Raw genomic sequence first — 26,854 nt, forward strand, 5'->3', positions numbered from 1 at the left:
CGGTCGGAAGTTGGGTACTGGTGGCGAACTGGATCATCTGACTTAAACTTCAATTTCTCATGAGAAGTTCGTGCTCGAATGGATGGATAAAATTTGATGCTAAAGTATAATTAAAAGGTAGGGTTTCATTAAGGGCAACTCTATCACCTACTGCAAAATATTGTGCCGCAACACTATATCGTCTTTTGCCGATTAGACCTGCCGGCTAACCTCTGTTTTTCTAGTGCTACAGTGCTGCAAAGAGAATGATATACTCTAAATTGATTGATTCTCTTTTATGTCAACATCATTGTTCATAAAAAATAACTGTGAGTCTGAAAGGATGAGAAAGTAATAGAGATAGGAAATAAAGTTGTTAATGTAGATGAAAAAAAGATACTGTAATAGTGTTAGAAGATATTATAATAATGTTATTAAAGATGAAAATTTAAATTTTTTACTGAAGATATCCAGTAGAATTGCTACAATAATCGGCTGTAAATTACTATAGCTCCTCTCACGAATCCTGATCCCGGGTGACAGGTGTGTTCTTGCAGGAGCTGCCACTTTCTTTCCAAATTCCGAGTGTGTTCATGCAGGAGTTGCCACCCTTTCCAAATTCCGAAGGCCATGAGAACAACGCAGGAATTTCACACCAAATTCCGAAGGCATTTCGCACGAAACAGTTAAAAGTTCACTGCAGGACTCCTCGCGAGTTTCAAGCGGGCCCGTCAAGCAGTCACAGCAGCGCTCAACAACAATATAATGTGTTCATGTGATCCTGTTTTGGTTTAAGCTATAGCGAACTCGTCTTGAGATGGTATAAGTTTCTTCAATTTTGCCATTCCGTTTTGGACGTACGAAATAAGGTCACAGCAACATAAAAAAAAATTGCTCTTTTCACTAATCAGTCTATCAGGCATCCTATCTTGATCCGAATAAGAAGCGAAATGGCAGTTTTATACACTCAACGCGTCCATCTCCTCTGAATGATCATGTTTCGTAAGCCTAACATGTTAATGTACAACATAGTTACTAAAAGAAGCCTTGGTAACAGCTAGAGAGAAAAAAAACTGTAATTATCCTCTGTAGAAAATTGAAGCCCTCAAGATGTGCTAAAATGTCCGCAAATTAGAACCAACGCATAACCTGCAAAGAGTTGGGGAAAAAATCCAATAAATCTGAAATGTATCTTCAGAGTTGACCTCGGACATTTGAATAAATGGAAAGAGGCACAGCACTACTTTGTTGGTTGGCAGACTCAAAAAGTAAAAGCATATATTTCCCTAAAAAAAGTTAAAACAAATATATAGTTGAAGAACCATCTTAGTTTCTGAGCAGAATTGAGTAGTACCTCAAATCTGTGTTTCTTCATATCTATATTTTGTACTCATGAACACGCATCCACTTTGTGGACGACCATTTGTTGCCTTTTATCACTGGACACCCACCTATAGAAAAATTTGCAGTTAAATATTAGTGTCAGTGTATTGTAGCATAACACTTGAATGTAGAAAAAATATGCCATCACATCAAGATGTTAGAACTCACCATGCAGGCTTGTGGGATCCAGAGCTCCTTCAGGCTTCATGCTCCAGAAAAGCAATGCATCTCCCATCTTTGGTTTGACAGATAGACCCCTCTTTGCACATTCAGACAGCTCATTATAAAATGGTGACGAGCTGCTGTTAACTGTTGCCGAAGGGAACACAGTCTCACCACCCTCTTCAACATCCGAACTGGTAAATAACAATTGCCATGAAAAAAGAATGTCAATCGAAGCACCAACAGCGTGCATTTATAGAACACCAATATTATAATACATACAGATACATAAGAAGAGTTGCTATACGCTGGCCTCCATTTTTGGTGTTGACATCATCATGGAAGTAATCAAAGTGAGGTTCATACTTCTGTCCAGCTTCATAGTGAAGAACTTGAAGACCCTCTCCATGCTCTGCAAAATTATGGGGCAACAACAAAGAGAGGTGCCGATGACATTAGAAGCAAAATTACAGTAGAAAATAATCAAAGCACCAATGGTCGAAGAAAGACTAGTTGCACTTGGTGATTGTTATTTAAATTTAAGACTGGCCATCAGGTTTTGCTGTAATGGGTTATTATTATTTTTATTTGCAGAAACAGAGTTGAAACTTGATGCTTGAGGACCCTTGAGTACCTCGTCATATTGTTGGGTATGTACTTCTATGTACTTTTTAAATTAAAAATGCATGTTTATATGTCAAAACACCCACGTTTAGCAATAATGCACTGTAGTACTGTTCCGAAAAAATGTATAGTACTGGTGAGTGCACAGTTAAGTACATATCCATTTTTTTTACATCATGTAGTTTTTAGTTAAATCTGACATGTACTACATCATACTCTGCATCTATTACATTGCTCCAAGGTTTTACTAATGTACACAACATACTATCCCGGAACTGCAGAAAAATTAAAGGATGTATTAAATCTACTGTAGTTCACAATTTAGTACATTTGTAAATTGTATCAACAATCTTTGGTGCAGCACGTCGTGTACAATTTGGCAAGTCAGTGAGACAGTAAAGCAGTTGTCAGGACGCTGGAGTCCATGAGGCAGACTCTGTGTTAAACAACACCATTCAAACATCAAATCTAGCGAATAAATGTTTGTTGAGCGTATTAAAAAAATCACAGAATAGTATGCGAACACTTCAATTTTAAACCCATGGTAAATACTACATACCTACAGGTATGAAGGTGTAATCTGCTATCCTTTTCTCGATTGTACGAATAATTTTGTCCTGCCCTCTTCTAAGAAACATTCCTGAACTTGTCCGCACCCTGAATATGCCCCCATAAAGCAAAATGAGCATCACAGGTGATGTAACATCCACTAAAGATATTAGAATTTTGGCAATGCTCAAACCTGCTATCCTGGCTCCCTCCAGTTGATGAATCAACTACTGTCGACTTCTTCATGTGAGGCTTTGCCAGCGAAATCAAATACTCACATTCTTCCTTGGACTGAGAATAACATAAAATTTAGTCATAACCTGATTGCTAGGTGAAGTAAACTAACATAGATTGGAATCAGTCGCAGTAAAAAGAGAGTAGAATATGAACATGACACTAATCCTAACATCATTTTCTATTATGCAAACTCATCAGCCGCAAACATCAATTTCAGTTTATTGCTAGAGGCTAACGATGTTTTTCCTGGAACAAGATTTATTAGACTACATTATGCACTTCTTCATACAAAATCATTCAACAATTTGGTGAGTGAATGCAACTATGACGTTTCAGCTCAAATGATAAGCTTAACATGAAGAAAACGTCCAGCCAATATGACTGAAAACCAGAGTTTGAACTACAGATCCACCACTCCAGCAGATTCGGATTCTGCATGACACTATGACTGTAAATTGGGAGTACAATGTACCACCTGGCTCTGCTCAAACTCTTCGTAAAGCTCAAGGGAGAACTGAGTCCTGGAGCTGTAACCCCATGTACAATAGCCATTTTAAGTAACTGTCAGTAGTGCTACCGCTCAGATCTGGAATGGAGTCATGAAAAAAACCACATTTTTCCGTCGAAACAAGAAGCACATTTTCCGTATCTCATTCACAGCGTCACTAAATCTCACTCTATGTTCCTACATGACAAGTACAACCAGTTCCGGGATGGGGTCATGCGAAGCATCCGTAAATGTTACTGGAAAAAGAACAATGAATCTCGCAGAGAGCGAAGCTAATTCGATGTTATAATCAAGATGTCACCTAAAGGTCCGGTCTTTGCTCCAATTGCCCAACTACGATTTCAAGAGAATCGAAACAAAACCAAAACAAATCAGGATCTCCTTCTCCTGACCATAAGCATGGAGCGAAACCCCGTCCTAGCCTAGCGTGTGGTCCTTTCCACCCAACCAGCGCGAATGAGGCGAGGGACTCACGAGGAAGTTGTGGTACACGAACGCGCGGGGCTCCCAGGACAGCACCTCCGTCCATGGCTCCCCCTTCTCCCCGCGCATCTTCAGCCCCCTGCAACACGCAAGCAACCACGCGTCAGCCTCTCACAGGAAACGGCGCGAGCAAACGCACGGAAGAGATCGTGGAGAGGAGGAGAAGGAGGAGAGGAAAAAAAAACGCACGACCCGAACGCGGATCTGCGGAAGCGTGGTCGCGGGCGCGCCAGCCCCGCGCCGCGGCCGGCGCCGTCGGAGGCCCCGGGCAGCGAGAGCGCGCCGAGCGCCAGTAGGAGGAGCAGCGCTGCGCACGCCAGCAGCAGAGCCGCCACGATCGCCGTCGACGGCCTCCCGCCCCGCTTCCCACCCCCGCCGCCGCCCAGCAGCGGCCTCCCGCCCCGCCCCGCTGCCCGGCCCGCCATGCCCACCGCCGCGTCACACCCGCTTGTGCAGCTCGGCTCCCTCCCTCTCTCTCTCTCTCTCTCTCTCTCTCTCTCTCTCTCCCGCCGCGTCGGCCGGTTGTTCTAGCTGCTCCTCTCGTCTCTCCCCCCCCCCCCCCCCCTCTCTCTCTCTCTCTGACCTGAGTCGCCGGTTTTTTTATCGGGAAGGAGATGCTGCTGCGTCACAACTTGGTACGTGACGTGCCAGGCGGGGAGGCGGTGGGTCCCACATATGCCAAGTCCAACTGGGCCGTGTCCCACGGGTTAGAGGTCCACGTGGAGAAGGACAGCTTAACTGGGCTCGAGCCTGGAGAGTTGTGCACTCGCCCAGCCCAATTACCCAAGTCTTCCCCCGCGCACTCTTGCCAAAGCCCACTACACGTATGAGCTAATTACAATTTGCCACTCACAAGCACCAGATCTAATTGTTTGAAAGCTGAGACCCGTTTAGCTAAGTTCTTAACCCGCTGTATTTTGTGAGTTTTGTTTGATTTTTTCTTAATTAATCGAGTTTTTGGTCCGTTAAACTCTACTTCTTTTTAATATAACAGGCAAATATCTTACCGGTTCGTTAAAAAAAAAGAGCTAAGACACTGTTTGGAACACAGGAATAATATGGATTGAGGCATGCTCCCACAACCCACCAAGGTTCTTATCGACTCAGGAACACAATACTTTTTTGACAAAGAAAAAAGAAGTGAAAAAATGTCCCTAGTTTCTAATAGTCCATCGAATTTGGGATTGCTGGCATCCTAGCATTTGAACAAGTTCGTGGGGAAAAAGGAAAAAAAAAAGCTAAAGGTGCCGTCTTTAGAAACGGAAGGAAACCGAGCAAGCACGACACGAGGCGAGAAACCGTATCATGAATCTATACAAAGGTACGAGTTTGACTAATATAAACAATCTCGGCCATCCACCTACTAGACCAAATATTCATTATGAAAAATATTTTTATAATATATAGCTCTTTGTTTAAAATAATATATTTTTATAGATATTATTAGTCAAAGTGTTATATTGAAGACTGAATTGATATCCTAATAAACTTATTTAGGATCAGAGGAAGTACTTTTCAAAGTGCATGAATGATGAACCTGGCTCTAATACCAACTGTAACACCTCGAGGACCAAAATAAGCCCGGAGAGGGCACTTAGACCAACCTACAAATCTGCCGAAAGCTAAGGAAAAATTTCGGCAGTACCTCCCCTGAAAGTGGAGGTATAACAGGCAACAACAAACCAGACAGAACAGATATAGACTATCACACTAGCAAAAAAAATAAGATCCTAGCAAACGAGGTACAAGCCTCGACCAAACCACTGAACCACCATCAAACTCACTATATATACATTACAGGGCAAAAGACAATATCTGACAGGGCATCAATTTTAGCAAAAAAAAAAGGGAACGCGCAGGCGACGTGTAGCTACCTATTCCGCAAGCGTTTGACACCTCAAAAGGAATCTTTACCGACGATGAAGCCAGGCGCTAGTCGTGACGTGAGGTCACACCACCGAGAAATCGCCTTCCAAGGATTGACGACGAATCCGACAAAATTCCGAAATTTCCAACTTTTCCCTTTTTCTCTTTTTTTCTTTCCTTTTCTCTTTTTCTTTTCTTTTCTCTTTCTTCTTCCTGGCTTCTTCTTCCTGCGCTGCTTGCTTCCTTCTGTGCTCGCTTCTTCGACCGGCTCTGGCTGCTGGCTTGCCTCTACAGCGACGCACGGCAGCGCACGGCAGGCGGTGGTGCGGCGCAGCCTGCGTCGCCGGCCTGCGCGCCGCCGCTGTTGCTGCTCGCCGCGCCGCTGCGCCGCGCCACCGCCTGCCGTGCGCCGCTGTGCGTCGTCGTGCGTCACTGTAGAGGCAAGCCAGCAGCCAGAGCTGGCCGAAGAAGCAAGCACAGAAAGAAGCAAGCAGCGCAGGAAGAAGAAGCCAGGAAGAAGAAAGAGAAAAGGAAAGAAAAAGAGAAAAGAAAAGAAAAAGAAAAAAAAGAGAAAAGTTGGAAATTTCATAATTTTGTCGGATTCGCCGTCAATCCTTCGAAGGCGATTTCTCGGTGGTGTGACCTCACGTCACGACTAGCGTCCGGCTTCATCGTCGGTAAAGGTTCCTTTTGAGGTGTCAAACGCTTGCGGGATGGGTAGCTACACGTTGCCTGCGCGTTCCCCTTTTTTTTGGCTAAAATTGATGCCCTGTCAGATATTGTCTTTTGCCCTGTAATGTATATATAGTGAGTTTGATGGTGGTTCAGTGGTTTGATCGAGACTTGTACCTCATTTGCTAGGATCTTATTTTTTTTGCTAGTGTGATAGTCTATATCTGTTCTGTCTGGTTTGTTGTTGCCTGTTATACCTCCACTTTCAGGGGAAATACTGCCGAAATTTTCCCTTAGCTTTCGGCAGATTTGTAGGTTGAGCTAACCTTATTTTAAGCAAAGCAAATGGTACTTGTAATTTGTAACATGCGGTCCAATGTAATTCCCACCTCCCTTTTTTTTTTTGTTTAACAACATAGTGCGATGTAAAAGGCAGGGAGGTCGTCTTGATTAAGATGATCTCTTCACTCAGTGGAGAATAAAGAGCGTGTGAATTTTTTCTTGGAGCCGGACTTTTTTTTGTAAATAAGGTTAGCTCCAGCTAAAATGACAAGAGTATTAATAACTTAAAAAACTAGCATTGCAGAACTAGCATTTGCAAGATATTCTTCCTCCTGCCTGTTCATTCTGCAAAACAGAAAACAACAGTCAATGCATAATATCAGCAGTATCTAGCTCCAAAGTTCACACTGTAGAAAGAACGTGGCATGGATAACACGTGTGGGCTAGAACATACATGGTACCTGAGATTATCTATTCTCTAATATTGCTATGGAAGTATGGATATATGCATCAACACAGCACATACATGAACAAGCAAATCAGAACACGCATGAGAATAACGTACTCAAGAGCACTGTAAGTATGAACCAGCTAAAGTGCAACCACTGAGATATTGCGTTTGTAAACGTTGTATTGACCTCTGAAAACTGATATTCAGACAAGTAGATGAAACATACTGGCGACTTTTTGACAGACCTGTCCCTGTAGCTCCAAATTTGCTGCGACAAGCACAAACATATGCTTCCTCTACACGCAGGAGCAGATCTCTGGGTTTTATTTTTAAAGTTGTAGGAATCACCTGACATTTAAAGTTGTTGCCTCTAGTTAGTTCATACCTAGCCACCATTTATACATGAAAGGCAATGGATGGAAGGATAAAACAGACTAAGAATAGCTCTAGTGTTAATCTATCGGTCATTTTAAGGTTACTCTAGTGTTGTGGTAGAGAATAACCTCAAACCTCTAAAATGCCAAGCAAAGACAAACAATAAGGGTTATATACATATATATATATATATATATATATATATATATATATATATATATATATATATATATATATATATAACTTACAAATGAAGATTTGTCCCACGCAAATACACTGCAAAAATTTATTTGGCAACCCTAATATCAATTATTGGCAAGCTTCTCGAAATATCAGAGGAGGTAGGTAGTACTAGTACGGTAGTACCTGCAAGCAAGCTTTACCTCGAGTACTTGTGCCATGGAATGTGTACTTTCGAAATACACAAAAGCACTCAGTTGCTTTAATGCACTCCATAACCATGTAGAAGAAGAGTGTCTGCTATCACATTCCTTGCTTTGGAACATAATGTCTCTGCATCATTCCCTTTGATAGGTCGGTGAATTATGACCTTTACCGAACCTGAATTAAGAGTGCCTTCCATTCCAGAAGGCATCAATTTCCCAGTTCCGATAAGAGTAAGAGGTATAACAGGAGCACCGGTCTTTGCGGCGACACTAAACGCGCCTCTCTGCCGACAGTTATATCCATATGTCACTACTCCAAGGAAAGTTGAAAGCACGATATGCAGAAAAATAAAATCTTGTCTGGTAGAACCATACCTTAAATACACCCAGCTTTCCATCTTTACTCCGAGTCCCCTCTGGAAAGAAAAATACAGAAGCTCCTTTGTTCACCAAATCAACACACCGTTTGAGACAGTCCTTCATTTAGAGAATCAATAAGAAGTTCAAGCATGGAGTACAAATTAGACAGACAATATGGTACGAATGCACTAACCTCAAAATATGTTACTTACTAATGCCCAAAATAATACTACATAACTTTGTTACCAGGTTTGGCCATAAATTTAAACCCACAGTAAACAAATTGGCCATACACAGAGTTCTTCATTTTACAGAGCTACATTAACGAAAAGGAATTGTAAGGCCAATTACCAAACAAAAATGTCAAGTGAACCTCTAAATTTCAGAGATAATCCAAAAAATCTTGTTCTCACAAATCTAGCTAAATCATATCTAAAGCACGGATGAGGCCAAGGTCATACCAGCTGGCTCCTGCTGTCCATACGCCGCAAGGGAATCACACCCAAGAGATACATCGCCCACCCAATAATAGGGAACATAAAGATGCTGGTCTTGCTTATAAACTTGAAGCACCTCCCTAGAGTTAGAAGGGTATAGATATCCAAGAAACTCTGATGGTTAGCAACATAGACAGCGGGGGCTGCTATTTGGAGGTAGATTGTCCATTCCCTCAACCTCAAGCTTGTAGAACATGGAAATTGTCAAAGTAGCCCAAATCTTCGCAATGTAATGCTGAGCTCTCCTACGGTATCGGTCAAACTGCAGTCACCATATAGAAGCAAACCCCTCTGACTCTTGGAGCCACTTGCAGGTCTGTTAAAATAATTTCAAGTAAGCATAAGGAAATCTAACTGTATCACAAATCACTTGTGTTTGTCGATGTACACAATTTCATTTCTGAACCACACATTATTTGACAAATATGCACACATGTTTTTGGCAATGTCACATAACTAGTACCTAATGTCTACCGCTTCTTAAAGTTTATGCAGCAAAATGATGCTATGACCTGGTATAAGGTTTCTAAACTCTAGAAGGCTAAGCACTGCCAATTGTATCTCATTTTATCTCTAAACGAGCTAGTGGGTAGGTGGAAGTAACCGTTATAGCCACAGTAGTTAATCATAAGGAACCAAAGAGTCAACAAAATAGTTTGATTTCTGCACTATCAATCTGCATAGAATCATGTAATGACAGAGCATTAGCAACAGCAACTAGCAACTTAGTCACTGCAAATTCAGAAAAAAATCAGCGCTACATGTCATGTCGCCCGATGCAATCCTTGGGTCAACACAAACAACTGCAAACTAGACAGCCCCAACCAACTGCACGGCCCAACGAGATCATGACTATCTTAAAAAGGTAAAGAAAAAACATTTTGCCAAGTTAAGTAGCCTGGATACCTGACAGCGCCCGCGTGGAATCCCCAGCCGCGGCCTCGGCACCACCGGCGACAACATCCGACCTCACAACCGTGTCTCTCCGCCGCCACCTCGCCGCCAGAACCTGCGGACTCGGGGACCGGAACACCGCGGCCGATACCCGACGCGGCGGTATCCTCGGATCACCGCAGCCTCCAGCCGCCACTACGGACCAACCAACAAGCCGTCAATAAGATAAGATCAGCACTGAAGCTTCCCCAGGAGAGAGCATAGCGCCCGAAGAGCAGAGATGCGAGGGGGCGATACCGTGGGCGGAGGAGGAGGCGACGGGGATGGGCGACGCGGCCGCCGGGGTGGCGGCGGGCCCCGGCCGGAGGAAAGTCTCCATGAACCGCCCGCCCCGCCGGCCCGTCTGGACTCGCCTGCGGGGGCGGGATCGTGATCCCGTGGCGGAGGCTCGCCGGGCTCGGGCCGTGTCGTCGCGCGCGGCCTTTTCGGTGTGGGCTCCGTTGGAGAGTGGAGGAATGGATAAAATCGCAGGGCGCAGGCGAGAGGAGAGATTGGACTTATATTTCGAAAATCAAAAAATTTAAAAATAAATGTCCGTTTGAAAAAATTATAAAAATAAGTAATTTGTCGCTCGGCACAGGTCGTCCTTCCAAATAGTGGACAGATATCAAATTATGTACAATAAAATTTGTTTTTTATTGTAAAAGTAATTATTTGAGTTGAAAATTCTTGTAAGTTAAATTATAGTATTATTTGTATCATTCATTTTTTAAAAAAAAAATCATGATTATTTTGATAGTGTTTTAAATTTTAATAGCAATGGAACATATTTTTTTATTTTTTAACATGTCACGTCAATAATCTATTTTTATAATTTTTAAATGAATGTCTATTTTTATAATTTTTTATTTTCGAAATATAATAAAAATAATAAAAGCTCGGCAGCGGACTGCGGACGCGTGTGGTCGTGGATGGTCTCATGACGGACGGGTGGATGTGCGCGCCGGCGAAAGCGATGCGAGTGAGCAGTAGGGCACCAGCGGGCCGGCGCTCGTGGCCTGTTCTTGTTGTTTTGGCGTGCCAAACGGGGCAAAAATGCTGTAAACCTCGGCGTCTTATCGAGGTTTCCTATGTGATTTTGAAACTTGCCTGGAAGTTTGCAAGTTTCCAGGTGTTTTACCTTCTTGTCTCTGGCATACCTCTCCTTGTGCCGGATCTTTTGCCTCTGCCGTCTTCGGTAAGGTATGGGGATGATTGATCCGAACTGTGGATGCAAGTGGTACTCAATGGTAGTTCATATTTTACTTAATTTAATTAGGTAAAAGTGAATCTCTAATTTATTGTTTTTAGTTTTTAATCGATCTAAAAATACAATACTTACAATCTTACATATCTAATCGGAACAGTCTTACACTAAGAACATAAATGGAAATTGTGCAGTTGTTTCAAAAGGGGAAAACAGAAATTGCTTATTTATATATCTCTACTACTTAAAAAATATATAGTGATTCCAGCATCAGTTTTAACATTTATTTGCACTATTATCCAACTGTTATATAGATCGGTCCTAAGATTTGTATGTTGAAAACTCATGTGGATATATTGTCTAATTTTACACTAGATTTTGGCTCTAAGCTTCGCTCGGTGTATGCTCTTATTATGATATCTTATTTTTTCTGTTGTGCTATTCTATTCAAGTTACAACCAAAGTGAATCTTAATGTATCTGTAAGTAGAAAATACAAGCTCACCTTTCTATACATGTCCCAAGCTCCCATGCATGATACCACTTCTTTTATTTTCACTTCCGTTAAAAAAAATTCCCGTTACAACGCACAACCATTCAACTAGTCATTCTAATAATCCCAAAGAACAGAAGATGAGTCGAATTTTGTCTTCTCCTTTAGTACTTAATAACAGCTGCCATTGTGCTTGACAAGAGAGACGATCTAAGGTGACAGCCTGATACACGGACTGCTTGCGATAACAATATTTCTGCAACCTGAAAATGTCACTAATGAGCAGCGTCCAGATTCGCGCTGACACCAGATGTTGAATTTAGGAGAGCGACAGGCAAAAACTACAGGCTATTATGTGGTTTATTCTAAGCTTTTCGTCAGATTAGGCCTGTGAGGTCACTGACTGGATAAGATACACAGTACAAACTGTATGGCACGGCAGCATAACTAAAACAGCACCACTCACAACTCACTCTGATCAAATAGCACTCAGGTATAGGATTTCCAGAGGAAAGGTAGCCTTGCATTCCCTATGTTGTTATTTTACACTCATAGCATGCTCTATTCCTAGGGGAGGTGGAGAAGAAGAAACTAAGGAGATACACAAAACTGGTGCAAAACAAACATGGGAAGAACAACAAAGAAAAGAATGAAATCACTGTTAGCTCCCATGCCCACTGCAGGTCAGCCTCCGTATCCATCCATCTGCAGCGCCCCAGCGATGAGCAACACCAGTGTATGCTTGAGCTGAAAAGAGGTCAGCTAATCTGTACAAGACCTCTTCACACTTCTACGATTGTCTGCATCTTTCAATAACTTCAGTAACAGCTGAATATGTTTCCCGTGTCATCATGTTGAGCTGCAAATGAAATGCCTGCAGGAGTACATGATGGATGGATAAATCACTAAGCGACACCGGTCAAAGTCGCAGAAACATATCAAAAGATGGGAATAAGAGAAATTGGGTTAACTGAAAATTAAGTGCTAGAGCAGTCACATATCTAGATAACATGCAAAAGGATAATGAAGGGAAAAGGTTCCTAGATAGATGCAAACTACATACAGCATACGGGTGACATCTGTGGACAAGAGAAATCAATGGTAGTTCATATATCTTTCAAAGTTTTCCAAGACGGTAGTTCAGAAATTTTGGACATACCACAAATTTCTCTAGCACGGGTACAAGAATCTTTAAGCTGTTGTTCGGTAGGCAACTGGAAATGGCTCCTCGAACCTTCATGCTGTTGCAGAAGACAGTTCAGAAGTTATACACCAAGGGGCTGACATTATAATCATTTAAAAATTAAGAAAACATTACAAAACATCGCAGATTACAAACCTTTCTGTTGAAAGAAAGGCAAGCAGGAGAGCTGCATAGGCCTCCACGATCATCATTTCAGCTTCACGTGCTCCTTGCAACAAAGACTCTTCATCGTCCTGACATTTACAAGCAAAAATCAAACATCGATTTGTAAAAAGTCATAAAATATGCAATTATGCATTGCTAGGTAGTATGTATAACACATACAAGGCACACATATTGCATTGCCAATGAAGAACCAAAAGGTACTAATATGCTCAATGTTTCAACTATAAATTGTAAGTAAAGATTTTGGCCACCTCTGTCTAAATATCTGGTTATGTTTCTGGTGTTTCTTTTGTCAACACAAGCTACCAAATGATACTATCTGTGATTAAATTGGTAGGTAAACAACAGGGTACAAAACTGTTGGTAGAGAAAAATGGTGATGGCTTTAAAGAGAGATTGATGCTTCGACAGGAGGGTGCAAGGCGGGGGAAGGAGATAGATAAAACAAAACATTGTAGCTCATAATAATTGGAAGAATCACACATTTCAAATGGGATGGCAGTGACTCCTGTCTATACGTATATGATGTTTAGCTAATTGCCAACATTAGAAAACTAGGCATGAGCTAGACCAGACTGCACGTGAACATTAAATGGCAGCCGGTCATTGGCAACTTTATACTATGTGCATCAGTTCTCATTGCCATTTGCCAAGTACACAAATATCTTTCTTTTTCAAAAGCAAGCAGGTAATCATTACCTAGTTTTCTAATGTTGCAATGTATAAAAACTTGAAACATAGAATTACCGGTGATATCGCTCCAGCAGCTTCCCCGGCACCTTGGCTCGCTAAGAATATTGAACAGAGGAGAGGTATGACATCCCTCTGTGCCTCTTTACTATCTGGATTTTGATATAGATTGACTGAAACACGGGCAGACGCAAGCCGTACCCTGTAGCCAGGTTATGAAGGAAGAGCCATTTAGAATTACAAAAACAGTGAGATGATGTATCGAAATGTTCCTGACCCAAAGAAACTGGGAGAACATTAACATGGATATAAATTAAGCAAATGTAAAGGAGACAAGTAAAGGGCTTACCTATTAAGGCTATCTTTCTCCACAAGGTTGACAAGCAAGCCCAATATGGCAACCAGAAAATCAAGTTCATGGTCTCGCAATTGCTTAGTTTTGACTTGAGGTGCTTTGCTGTTCTGGGAAGATGATTGATCTTCACTAACATTGACATCTCGACTAGATGACAGATCTTTCATTTGATGGTTCTTGTCCATAGAGAAATCAAATGAGGGGAAATGCTTAATTATCAAGGAGGCCATGGTGTTAAGTCCACCACATGAAGCAATCTGTTCGCAACCAGATGGGTTGTCATTTGCCAAGTTCATAAGAACCTGCCAGAAAATTAATGGAAGATGTTAGAAACCAGATACTGCATACTACAGATTTTGCTTCAGACTCCTTCCCTAAACTTCCCACCAAGAAGACATCTCACAAACATTTAATATAAGGCATAGATGGTGAATGTTCCTACGATGGATATGAAAGTACAAATTCATACGAGGAATAGAGTGCCAATGTTTGGCAAGCTGTATTGAAAAATCTCGTCAATTGGCACCCATTTGAAGGATACACAACTTGCATTTCTTTTGACCAAAATTTAACAGATGTCAGATAACAAATGTCACACAACCAAGAGAACATATGCTCTACTGCAGATTGCAGAAGAGACAAGAAAGATCAAAAGAAAAAAATTAATTACCTTAACGGATGCCAAAAGGCAGTCTTCCAAAACACTGGACTCATCTTCAACATTAGAATGAGACGTTGCACCTGACTGGTGAATATCTTCAGGTTCACATGATTCATGACTTCCAATTGCTGCAGTCCCACAATCATCCAGCACTTTTCGGTTTCGTCGTTTTGATTGCTTCTGTGGTGATTTCTTTTTTGGACCAAATAGTTCCCAATTTGAAGGTCCCTGATCAACATCATCAAATGCAAACGGATCATCACCACCACTGCTCAAATCACCGTTTGCAATTTCAGATAGACGGCGTCTTTTTGCCATTTCACTGGAGTTCCCATCAGAAGTATGTGCTTTTATAGAAATCCATCCACTTGAGCCTCTAATTGGATAAGATTTAGAACGATCCTTTCTTACATTCAGCTTCAAACCAAAACCATTGCTGTGTTTCTCACCAAATGAACCACTTGGTGCCCCGTTGCTGGAAATAGATGGAGAACAGTCGAGTGTCTTTTGTGACAGACAAATATCACTACTAGAAGAGATAGTGATATGAGAACCTTCTGGTTTGGAGGATGAGCAATTTTGGCGTCTTTGATTCAGCAAAAGGCTCCTTTTCTTTGAATTCTTGCACTTTCCATGATCATTCAATAAAGTTGCACCTTTGCTGTCTGTTGCACATGCAATATTGAACATGTAACTATATTAAACTTGTAGTGGGATCAAATATTTTAGACCTTTTGTATTAAATCAGAAAGGGGCAATACAATTCTAAAAAGAGGATAGTGTTGTCTATTACCAGAGCAGCCCCCATTGGAAACTTTAGAAGATTTTGGATCTGTCTTGCTGGAAACAGTGGAAGAGTTCTGAAGAAGGGAGAGAGCTGCAGCAAACAAAACTAGCCATCAAATTGCAAGTTGTCAAAGGGGTGTTGAGTGTTACATTTAGCTGTGAGTTGTAAAAATATTAGATTATTAAGTAAAATTACCTGACAATAATTCAATAGTACTGATAATAACACCAACAAAAGAAAGTGAGGGGCACTTAGGGCTCACTTTTCTACTCATGCCGAGCAAATGGGTCTGGAAGGAACAAAAAAGAATTAAGAGTTTAGAACACTTTGTACAGAAACAAAAACAATAATGGTTAGCAGAGTACAATGTAACACTAATATCACACAGAAGAAGCACGAAAAATGTTGTACAGAAGAAGCAAGATAGAAGAAATTGAATTGACAAGATATGGAATATAACCTTGTTATAGTCACTTAGAAATGTTGCATTCTCCAAAATTTTCAAGCATTTCAAGAGGAGTGAAGCACTTTGCAAAGGTGTTCCTTCCTTTAGGTCCACGGCCACAGTGGGGGTATCCTTTACAAGTCTCTGATACACAAAGTTTGCAACCAGAGGCATATCATTATTGCAGTCATTTGCTCAAGCACGGTGCTAAGATTGCATATCAACGTCAAATGGGCGAAATGGCCACACAGAATATGTTGATACAGGGGCAAACGATATACAGATCAGGACCCTTGGTGTTCAAATATGAAAATCAGAAATACAGCAGGTACTATAGTTACTTGCATATTCAGGAAAGGCAAGTATCACTAGAAATGTAATACTTGATAGAACAATAGTCACTTAATGTCTCCATTCAATGGAATCTGTACCAAGTATTATCATATTGGGAGCAAATAATGATTAGAGGTTCAACGTTCAAGAGTATTACTTGATTGTTTCTCCAAAATGGTACCGCTACTCACTGTAAGATTATATTTAGAATACAAACTTTTCAATCAAAGCAATTTTCACAACAAAACTTGTGCTGCAGCATGATTTTCAGGCATTGAAAATATTCTTCTTTTAAGCTGCGGCTTCAAGCTATTGGGCTTAAATTGTACAAGGTTCAAAAGGTGCAAATATCCTTCAGCATAGCAAAATAAAATTGTCAACTTAATAGATTTTGTCTGAACCTGTTATAAAACAAACATAATATATAAACAAGATCTTACCTCCAGTTCTGAATGACAATTCACTATAACATCAAAGATACTATCAAGACCCCCTGACTCCCTTAATGTTTCTTTGAAATCTCCCCCAAGTTTGGTCACCATATCAGATGTCTCTGAAAAAATAAACATTTGAAAGGAATAACAGTTAAGCCTGATGATAGCAAAACAGATTTATTAAAGCTAAGCAAAACAGAAGTACTCCAAATTCTAAAAAAGTTGTCAATTAAACAAGTGAAACAAGGGTCGGACAAAGGTGTCCATGTAAAGTTGTAAACATGAGGTACTTAACTTATGATTTGAATTTACTGTTTTGATTAATATAATGACAGTTCTAAAAGTAAATCGTGATCAGGAAAGTTGATTAAAGAACTTACCCTCTAGCGCAACAGCAGACAAGCATGCTTTTTCCATTGTCAACAAAGCAAGCCACTTTGAACACAATTCTGGCCTTGTTGTTTTCTTGTCATCTCTGTCTAGTGGCTTGATCTCTTTGCAGCTCAAGAGGATTTCTTCAACTTTTGAAAGTATGTCCTCTGAACTAGAGTCAGCATCCTTATTTGAGCCGTTAAGCATATGACATTTACTGATTCCCAGAAGTTTGGAACCTATAGATGGTGCTTTGGCATCATCCACATTCACTGGAGGGTTTAATAATTTAAGAAGGAAATGGACACAAGTTTCTGAATCCAGCAAATGATTGTCTTGGACCTGAATAACAACAAGAAAAGGGGGGAACGACAATAAGCATAGCTCAGACTAAAGCGAATCTTCATCAAAAGTATTAAAAGAGAAAAAATGTTGGGTAATTAAATCTCATACAGCAAGAGATATAGGTCAAGATAATGAAAAGGCAAAATATAAACACTGCCTGAGATCTACTTCCGAATAAATTCTAGTTCACTTTCCTTAAAAACTAGGAGTAAAAGTATGGTGTTGTTTATTTCATTTTCTCTTGTATGACATGTCAGTCTTGCAAACATGAAAACAAGTGACTACTTCCAAGACAAAAAAGTAACTGTGTAGTAGAAATAAATAGGGGAAAATGCAGAAACCCACCTGCAAGTTTGGGGGTTTGTCAAAAGAAACCCTACAACTTTTTCTCCAAACTCACACCCGCAACTTTTGGAGGTTTGTCAAATAAACTATGACTGTTGACCGCACGATGTGGTGCTTGTGTGACTTCCTAGGGTTACTAGGATGGTGTAGCAATACCTAGCGTCGCTTCTGACAGGGACTATTTAAATTGGCATAGCATTTCATTATCTGGGCTCCCTATTCACATACTTTTGAATATTCATCCTATTTAAGAGTGGAAAATCAAAGTGGCGGATCCAATTTAATGGTTCAGGAGAATGAAAAATCATTCTAGAAGCCACCATGGCACCATGTCATTTTGGAAGCCACACAAGCACCGTATCATGCGGTCAAACAACACTAGGGGGTATTTGACACCAAATAAGAGTTGCAGGGGGTTAACCAACAAAAAACAAGTTGTAGGGTGGTTGACAAACCCCCAAAGTTGCAGGTGGGTCTTTGCAATTTTCCCAAATAAATAATTTTCTACCTTGTAATCAGCTTTGTGACTTTGAAATAGAATAAGAAGTTAATATGCATAACAAAATGCCATACACGGAAGCGTGTAGTTTGAGATTAAGAGGTACTCACATCACTTGCCAAAACAAATAAAAGAGCTCCTGCAGCAATTGCACAGGGAGAATCATCAATGTTCAGAACCAAAATAGCTTCGATAATTTGTAGTACCAATCTACAGGATAAAGAAGAAAAAGTCACTTGTGAGTAATAAAATGGAAAATGGTGAAAAAAATTCAGAAAGATGAAATCCAACACTATGTTTGTTGAATGATGACATTGTTTTAGCACTGGACAAGTTTTATAATTCAATACTAACTTAACTATTCTTATGGTTTTAGTGAGACTACGAACCGCCATCTAACCTTGCTCCAGGAATTGAAGCCCAATTCAGACAGCAAAATAGATATCCTGCATATTCATCTTATGCAAACCAAGGTAGTACATCTTCAACTAAAAGTGCTTGTACAGCATCAGTGTTGATATAATGGTGAGGTTACGATTAAAATTGCATACTCTTCAAACTCAAATTACACTTTTCGTTTACAGGGCAATAGTAACTCCAGATATTTTCATTGACATTGCAATTTTGGTTTACAAGACAATAGTTATTCGTGTTCAATCCCAACTTGAAACCCACCAATTCCCACAAAATGGCCCTCTAGGCTTCTGACGAAATATTAAGCTACACTTCAAGGGATGTCATTTGTACCAAGCAGTATACTTAAAATAATCTGTATTGATGCCTGAGCGGCCCTAATTCCTAATCACTCGCCATGCTACCGCTTCTAGAACCATGAAAGATAGGTTCTCTCAGCTACAGAAGAGATCAATCTGCTAGAAATGCTCATGTACAACTAAAATGCATTCTTGTTAAACACAGTGTAACATTAGGCCCAAGCACATTAAGCAAGTGTCGATTACGCTTGTTGGCATCGGCAAACTTTTAATTCTACAGCCTAACCTAAATGGCAGCTCATGTCAAGCAAAGAAACGGGAATCATTGAGCCACAACGCCAGCCTTTTTGTGCCTTGGCTGAAGCAATTAGCCATCCATCATAACACCAAGCAAACGGAGCAAGCTCGTGGTACAAAGGCCAAAAGATGATTCATTTCCCAAAGAAACCCCAATCTTGTGCCCTAGTCGCACAAGAACACCTCCACGGTTCTCGATTTTCAGGTCAAGATTGCCAAGAAAGAAGAGCAAGAATCGAATTGTTCTTCTTTGCGAAGCAGAAAGGAAAGGAGGCGCCTTTGTTGCACTCACCCCTGAGCCCGAAGCACGCGGCGGCGCTCGGCGGAGGCGCAGATCCCGATCAGAGCGAGAAGGCTGGCCCGCCGTGTCCTCCTCGGCGCGGTCGCGCGGAGCCCGTCGAGCGCGAACGTCACCTCGTCCACGCTCTCCATCATCTCCCCGTACTCCTCCGCCTCCATCAGCGTCGCCGTCGGCGCCGCCGCCGGCTCCGCGAGCTCCCACCTCCCCCCTCCCTTCCCCCGCCGCCTCCCCTCAGGCCGAGGCGGCGGGGACGGGGGCGGGTCCTCGTCGAAGTCCCACATCGACGAGCACTCCTGCGACGGCGGCAGCGGGAGCGTTTGCGAGGCCGACGACCCCAGCGCGTCGAGGTCGTCGCCGTCGAAGTCGAACGCGTCCTGCGAGGACGAGTCCCCGCCCCCGCCGTCTGAGAAGGAGCGGGATCTGCGCCCGTACGTGCGCATGATCATGGCGCCCGCGTCGTCGATGCGCCGCCGAGCTGCCCTGCCCGTGCGCTGCGAGAGAGAGAGAGAGAGAGAGATTTGGGCGTCGATGGTTTGGGTGTTGGGTTCTGGGCGTTTGCTTCGCGTTGCGGCTGATCCGGATTTGGGAATTGGGAGGGGAAGCTGCTTGGGGAATTGTTTTTTTTTTTTGTGAACTCGGTTTGTCTCGCTGTGGGGTGGGGCCGCGCGGTGGGTTTGGTTTGTCCGTCTCAGCCGTTTCGGTTTTATTCATCTCGGGCCGTTGCGAATATCGCGGTTCAGACGGGCAAGGAATGGACCGGGTGCACTTGCACAGGAGGGCGGTCCGTGAGTAGGCGGTTTCTCAGCCGTCGGATCGTCGGCGGTGATCTCAGCATCGGAGTGTCTAAGATTAGGCTTTTGGGTGCTTTTTGGGTGTTCTTTTTAAAAGTTTGTATCATTGGAACAGCTCGACAAAGTGTGTTGCTATTAAATCTTCTTGCGTGCACCGCAGCTTGCAAAAAGCTCATGGTTTTCTTAGTAAAACAGATCTATAGATTTAGAAAATTATGACTAGAGGTGTTGCACGTAGAAATTTGGTTAGCAATCTTGAAACAGAGATGAAGCTAGTGAGATGGATAAAGTTATTGAATTTGTAAAACCCTATTGTATAAAATAGGCTTATCCAGGGGACGACACCACGTTATGATTAGGGGTGCACAGGCATCTACTCTCATTCAAAATTGCTTACTAAAAACAGTTACAATGAACAGGTTTTTTTGAAATTTTATGTATTTTCAATGGTAGTGCACCCCTTCATTTAAATCCTAGTTTCGCTCCTGGGCTTATTGAACATTTTTATGATCAAGATGTGTTGTATGTTAACCTTATACTAGTATTTACTCATTCTCTATAATTCGGCTAGACACCACTTACAGTACTAGCATAGACTAACGTACTATTTGCATTACTAGTGCTTGCGAATTTCAACCGAATGAAATAAGGAGCAGTCAGGCGTTTTGATGAACTTACTGATCTCTGCTTAATTGCTGCGGATTATTTTCTTGGAGATGATTACTACGGTTTTCTTGGAGATGATTACTACGGATCTTTTAGCAACGATGGATACTAAATTTGCAGATAGCCTAGGGTTTAATAGAAAGAACAGCTAAAAGAATCAGCCGCAGATCCAGCTGCGCCTCTCTGTTGGGCAAAAATCCAAAAATAGACAATATACATGAGTGTATTTATCGAAATAGATAATATATCGGTGTATTTACAATTTTAGCATTTGTATCCGATATCTTATTTACTGAAAAATAATTTTCAATACATCGTACCTGAAAATATACGGGTCCAGGCACACCGTGTACCGAATATGACATTGTAGCTTATATTCGGCATACCATGTGCTGAATATCAACCGTATTCGGCACACGATGTGCCGAATATGATGCCAGCGTGTTGTGATTTCATGTAATTGTCAACTTTAAACAAAAATTGTAATTATTTGCTGATTTAAATGTACATTTCAAATTTTCTAATTTATCATGTATGTAGTCTCTAAAGTAGTGGACAGCCTTAACAATTAGGTATGTTTGAACATGCACAATTTAAAATGTAGTAGTGACAATATTCCCCCTTGTATCATTAATCAGTTAAGATGGTGGTGGAAAGTGACGACGTGAATTAGCGGAAGAATGTCAGTTGTGCCAGTCAAGACTATTAGGGTAAGATGGTGTTCGTCTAAGAGGTAATGATTGCAAGTTGTGAGGATAGGTACAAGCAAATTCATCATCATCTTTACGGTCATCAGTGTCCTTCGGAGATAGATGTCTCAGAGGGAGGGGTCGTTGTGGCACGAAATCGTCGTCCTTATCGTCATCTTTAGCTATCATGGTGGGAGTACGTCATATTTCCTTGTTGGTTGTACACCATATCGATGTGGTGTGTGAACGTCCTTTTGCAGTGTTTGTTGAAACTTCTCCTGTATTGTTCCTCGAACGTCGAGGTATTAATGGCATGAAATCGTCGTCGTCATCGACCTCGTCATTTTCTGGTTGAATAATAGAGGACGCCATTGTACCCCTTAGGTTCGTTGATATTCGTCGTATTCTACGTAAAACAGATATCATACCCCCGCCGAAGAGTAAATGCATCACCTAGAAGTTTGAGATTTCTTTGTTGATCAACTCTGCGTCTTCCGAGAACACCTAATGTATAAGAGGAGCGTTCGAATCAATGTAAATAAGATAAGCAGGGCGGCAAAATAGAAAATGACGAACCTATATGTGGGATACATACTGATCGAGCAACATTACCATTCTTTTTTGCCTCATAGAGAAACCTAGCACAGAAGGATGGTCGGCTAGTTCGCACACCTTGAGATACATTTTGCGTCGCTTGTACAAGAGAACCATAAGGTCGTCAGTGGTTATATGTAGGAGCGAAGCGGTTGACGCAAAATAGAAGGGTCTTACATGTAATTTAGATACGGTTTGAATTAAGTTGCTCTATTTGAAGTGACCATCCTTCCCTCCATGCACAACCTGCACGGAAACATTTAGTGCTACATCGATCGTTATAGGTGTTCATAAAAAACATGTACTAGAAGATCTCGCTATATATGTATTAATCTTTGACTGCAACGTTCTTACTCTGTACCAAAACACGAATCTCTGATTTTTTAATAAACATTAAACAAGTATTAAATATTATAATTAATATGTAAAAATACTTAATAAATAACTAATGAATAAAGTTATGTATCATAATTATTTGATAAATATTAAATAAATTAAAAGTAATTATGTTAACAATACAGTGCATAAGATATAGAGATTACTATGATAATATAGTGAATAATACATATATCATGAATAAATATAAGTGTACCGAATAATACGAATAATACTTTATGTTATATTTCACACCAAACCTACAAGATGCAGAAACTCAATGAAACATGAATAATACTAGAACATATCGAGTGCATTATATAACAACGAGGCGACGGCCGGACCGGCGTATTTTCGGGGTACGGTATGCGAAAATTATTTTTCGGTAAATGAGATGCCGAATACGGATACTAAAATTGTAAATACGTCAATATATTATCTATTTGGACAAATATGTTAAGATATGTTGTTTATTTTTAGATTTTTGCCTCTATGTTGCCGTGAGATTTTGAATTTGGCTCGGCTCGGTAGACTGCAGACTAGCGAGACCGTGCGCTCAAGCTAAGCTCAACGCGGGTACTCACGGGATTTTTCCCTAATAGTTGTAAGGTTCCAAATTAATTCGAGTTAGGCTAGTATACATACATGTGTATATTCAATGATACTGTATATTTCCGCGTATTGAAAGTCTCGTACCTTTCAATCCCATCTTAATATATGCATAAACATGCATATATGTACATATAATATAAGTGTGAGATACGTGTATAGTACACGTTGTCGTTATACCCTCTTAAAAAACTGCAGACTAGCGGCTCCATGAACCAGTGATCCTCTACGGAGCCTGGTGGAGCGTGAACAAATTGCCCGCACCAATCGGATAGCGCCACGTCATCCAACGTCTACATTCCCGCGCCCACGGCTTTGCTCCGTTGGCTGCTGGTTTGAGGCTTTCCTTCAGATAACTGTAGCTACTGCCATTTCCTAACAGAAATGGAAATGCTGTCCAAACGGGGAAATGCGACAATTACACTGCGTACAGAAGCTTGGTTACTGCATCTGCATGTACAGAAATAATACTGTACAATCGAAGATGTGTACTAGGAACGTTGATGATGGCTACTTGGTTAGCTGGATAAGAAATTCTTCAAGAACTTTCAGGAACAGATAATCCTAATGCCATCAAGTCTCATGTTGCTAGCATCTAAAAAACATGTTGTAAAAAAAGGAAAAAAAAACTGAAGTTGCTGGAAGAAACTCGAAAAGTACTGGCTATTTTTGGCCGCCCAACCTCTTATTAATACAATTGTAATCACCAAGCTAAAGCAAAAGGCTAGAGTTACAGTCCAATGCAAAAACCATCATGGTGCAGTTGCATATATTGTACACTTGTACACACTTCTGTTCTTGGCACTCTGACACGCATGGGCGCACCACAGATCGATCGAGACCAACCGACTAACGAGCATGTCCTAGGAAATCGAGCGCGGAAAACTATCACCGGCGACGCATCGGCCGGCCATGATGGATCACGCCAAGCCGACGAGCTTCTCGCTGAGCTCCCAGAGCTTCTTGGCCTTCTCGGCGTCGCTGGCCTCCTCGGAGAGCTGGTTCTCGAACGACGCCGAGTTATTGTTCCAGCTCCAGTACACGCCGGACTTGGTGAGGCTGGGGTCGCTCACCACCTGCGCCAGCCGCTTCCCGGCCTCCTCCTCGGAGACGTACCCCTTGGTGATGTACTTCTGGAACGGCGGGAACAGGAGCCGGAACAGCGGGATGTGCTCCCGGAACAGCCCCGTGGTGGCGATGCACCCCGGGTAGAGCGACGCGAAGGTGACGCCAGTCTCCTCGTGGTACCGGCGGTGGAACTCCTGCATCGTCAGCATGTTGCACACCTTGCTGTCCTTGTACGCCTTGGCGCCGTCGAACTCGCCGCCGTCGATCATCGCCGAGCTGCCGATGCCGTTCAGGCCGCCGGCGAGGCCGCGCAGGTCGCCCAGGTTCGCCTTCGGCGGCACGTTGCCCGCCAGCGTGTTCGTGTTCCCTGCTCGATCATTTACAACGCAATGCATGATCAGTGCCATCGTTCGGTTCGGAATCCAAGAAGCGTCGCCGTCGTCGTACTTACCGGTGATGGAGCCGACGATGATGAGGCGCTTGGAGGGGTAGTCGGAGGAGGTGAGGTCGTCGAGGAGCTCGCGGGCGAGGAGGAAGTGGCCGAGGTGGTTGACGCCGACGCTCATCTCGATCCCGTCGGCAGTGTAGGACGGCTCCTTGGCGGTGGGCTGGTACACGGCGGCGTTGCAGACCACCACGTCGATGGGCATCTCCAACTGCCGCACGTTCTTGACGAACTGTCGGACGCTGTCCAGGGAGGCCAGGTCGAGGTGCACGATGGTGAAGCTGTCCTTGTCCATGCCGGCCGCCTTGGCCGCGCGCGACGCCTTGAGGAAGTCGCGGCACGCCATGATGACGTGCCACTTGCCCGTCTCCGCCAGGGCCTTCGCCGTGGCCAGGCCCAGCCCCGACGACGCGCCCGTGATGACCGCGGTGCCCTTACGCAGCGTCTTCTTGCCCGCCGGCGATGCCGGGGTCACGGACGGCGACGACACCGCCGCCGCCTGCGCGCGGATGGCCACCGATGTGCTCACCCTCTGCAGGTTTTTGACAGGCATTTCAGTTACAATGCATCATACAGTGAATCGGTGACTGACAATGCACAATGACTAGCAAAACCTGTAGCTTTGGAGCAAAATTTGGCCAAACGGACTTCGTTTACAAGCCTACTGACAATTACACACAACTCTCGTTTAAATTCAATTTCCAGTTAAAGCTGCAGAGTGACAACACGAGAGTATCCAATTGTCTATGGAGCAGTCACAGTGACTGAGTGACGACATACTAATCTAACAAAATAGCAATCTTATGAATATCAGAAGAAGAAAAAAAATGCCATTTTGACGATTTAGTCAGGTTATCCGTTTGCTATTCCATAATCCATTGGATTTCACACATGGTTCTTGGCAACCATTTCATGGCTTCATTACATGTTTTCACTGGTACCACTACAACCATCTGGAATATGAAATTTGGCAGCTGCGAGCTCACTAACAACGGGCAGCAGCGAGCAGCGAACGATTGGCAGAGCACATTCGCGTCAACAAATGAGCAGAGTTCAATTGGAGCACATACAGCAAGAGAAGATGAACGCAAGGCAACAAAAGCAGCAGCATTACTACCTTGGTGCGCAGGCCGAGAGAGCTGGCCTCAAACTTGAGACCATCCACGAGGCGAACGCCCAAGAACGCCGAATCCTTCGCCGCCCCCTGCACACCGAACCAACATCGCAGCCACAATCAGCCACCACAGCCACAAATCGACACCCCGGAACACCCGAATCGATCACGGGAGATGGACTCCGAGCCACCCCGCTCACCTCCTTGCGCGCGGAGAGCGCCGAGGGGAGGAACGACGCCGCGGCCTGGAGATGGAGAGCCATCCGAACCAAATGCGCAGAGAGAGAGAGAGAGAGAGAGAGAGAGAGAGAGAGAGAGAGAGAGAGAGAGAGTGGCGGAAATCTCGCGAGAGCCGCGACGCTGGAGCGGAGGACTCGTCGAGCTCTCTCCTCGGGAGGCTGGGGGAAAAGCGAAGGGCGCGGGGGCGACCTTCTTGTGTCGGGGCGGAGGCGGTGGCGATAACGCGATAGGATCGGGTGGGGGTAGGGATTGCCACGCGGCGCCGAGCTGGCGCCCGCCCGGCCAATGGGGTGCCTGGGGCTGGATTTCCTGCCGATGCCGTCCCCTAGTGGGTAGTGGATACTTCTGGTACGGTTGGTATTTTTTCTTCTTCTGCTGCGAGTCGGGAGAGAAAGTGAAACGTTGGTCGTTGTTGGAGTGTTGGACTGGCCGTGATCGTGACGGTTCTGGAGCGTGAGTTGTTCGCGGATGGGCGGGTTTTGTTCGGTCTCGCGGCAGCAGGAGCAGTATCTGCAACTGCAACGTGGATGGTTACAATTTAGATTATGTAAAGAAATATTTTTTTATTACATTATAGGTTGTAGGATTTTTTTTACAACTAAGTACGTGTATGTTTTAGTTTTATACTGTGTATAGAATCTATGAAGCCTATTTCTCACCGGATCTTGAATTGTGAGATTTTATAAGTATAACTTAACTTATAAATTAGAAGAACTAGCTTTTATATTGTGGCCATTTGCTTTTGCTTTTAGTGCTGGATTCTATAATTAAAATAAAAACAGACGGGTATAAACTTGTGGATGGTGAGAATTAGCTTTTAGATTGTGATCGTTTATATTTTATTTTACTTTTAGAGTTAGAATCTATCTTA

The 26,854-nt window shown here is 42.7% G+C and overlaps 3 protein-coding genes and 1 pseudogene across 5 annotated transcripts; all 4 read right to left on the reverse strand.

Annotated features, from left to right (window-relative positions):
- Nucleotides 1–860: 860 nt before the first annotated feature.
- On the reverse strand, nt 861–4,469 carry LOC133903894 (probable prolyl 4-hydroxylase 3). 2 transcript variants are annotated; one of them, XM_062345375.1, is made up of 8 exons: nt 4,118–4,469; nt 3,917–4,004; nt 2,891–2,988; nt 2,708–2,805; nt 1,807–1,936; nt 1,531–1,718; nt 1,334–1,430; nt 861–1,128 (listed from the first exon to the last, which is right to left on the reverse strand). In XM_062345375.1, exons 1-7 carry the CDS (start codon nt 4,348–4,350, stop codon nt 1,357–1,359), a joined length of 909 nt encoding a protein of 302 aa, XP_062201359.1. In that variant the 5' UTR covers nt 4,351–4,469; the 3' UTR covers nt 861–1,128; nt 1,334–1,356. The 2 variants fall into 2 exon arrangements, with proteins under 2 accessions (XP_062201359.1, XP_062201358.1); XM_062345374.1 differs by having other exon boundaries at nt 4,115–4,469.
- A 2,340-nt stretch (nt 4,470–6,809) lies between these two features.
- Nucleotides 6,810–10,231, reverse strand: LOC133903744 (1-acyl-sn-glycerol-3-phosphate acyltransferase BAT2, chloroplastic-like; annotated as a pseudogene).
- Nucleotides 10,232–11,921: 1,690 nt separating this feature from the next.
- Nucleotides 11,922–19,967, reverse strand: LOC133903327 (wings apart-like protein 2). Its single transcript, XM_062344647.1, has 13 exons — nt 19,384–19,967; nt 18,192–18,291; nt 16,901–17,234; nt 16,527–16,639; nt 15,769–15,897; nt 15,504–15,597; nt 15,315–15,398; nt 14,531–15,186; nt 13,855–14,162; nt 13,563–13,707; nt 12,786–12,883; nt 12,606–12,687; nt 11,922–12,320 (listed from the first exon to the last, which is right to left on the reverse strand). The coding sequence occupies exons 1-13, from the start codon at nt 19,836–19,838 to the stop codon at nt 12,237–12,239; spliced, it is 2,682 nt and encodes an 893-aa protein (XP_062200631.1). The 5' UTR covers nt 19,839–19,967; the 3' UTR covers nt 11,922–12,236.
- A 3,793-nt stretch (nt 19,968–23,760) lies between these two features.
- On the reverse strand, nt 23,761–26,168 carry LOC133903889 (protochlorophyllide reductase B, chloroplastic). 2 transcript variants are annotated; one of them, XM_062345367.1, is made up of 5 exons: nt 26,056–26,161; nt 25,944–26,021; nt 25,747–25,833; nt 24,636–25,161; nt 23,761–24,551 (listed from the first exon to the last, which is right to left on the reverse strand). In XM_062345367.1, exons 2-5 carry the CDS (start codon nt 26,004–26,006, stop codon nt 24,037–24,039), a joined length of 1,191 nt encoding a protein of 396 aa, XP_062201351.1. In that variant the 5' UTR covers nt 26,007–26,021; nt 26,056–26,161; the 3' UTR covers nt 23,761–24,036. The 2 variants fall into 2 exon arrangements, with proteins under 2 accessions (XP_062201351.1, XP_062201350.1); XM_062345366.1 differs by having other exon boundaries at nt 25,944–26,168.
- Between the last annotated feature and the right edge of the window lie 686 nt (nt 26,169–26,854).

This window comes from Phragmites australis, chromosome 21 (assembly GCF_958298935.1).
Source record: "Phragmites australis chromosome 21, lpPhrAust1.1, whole genome shotgun sequence".
Taxonomy (NCBI): domain Eukaryota; kingdom Viridiplantae; phylum Streptophyta; class Magnoliopsida; order Poales; family Poaceae; genus Phragmites; species Phragmites australis.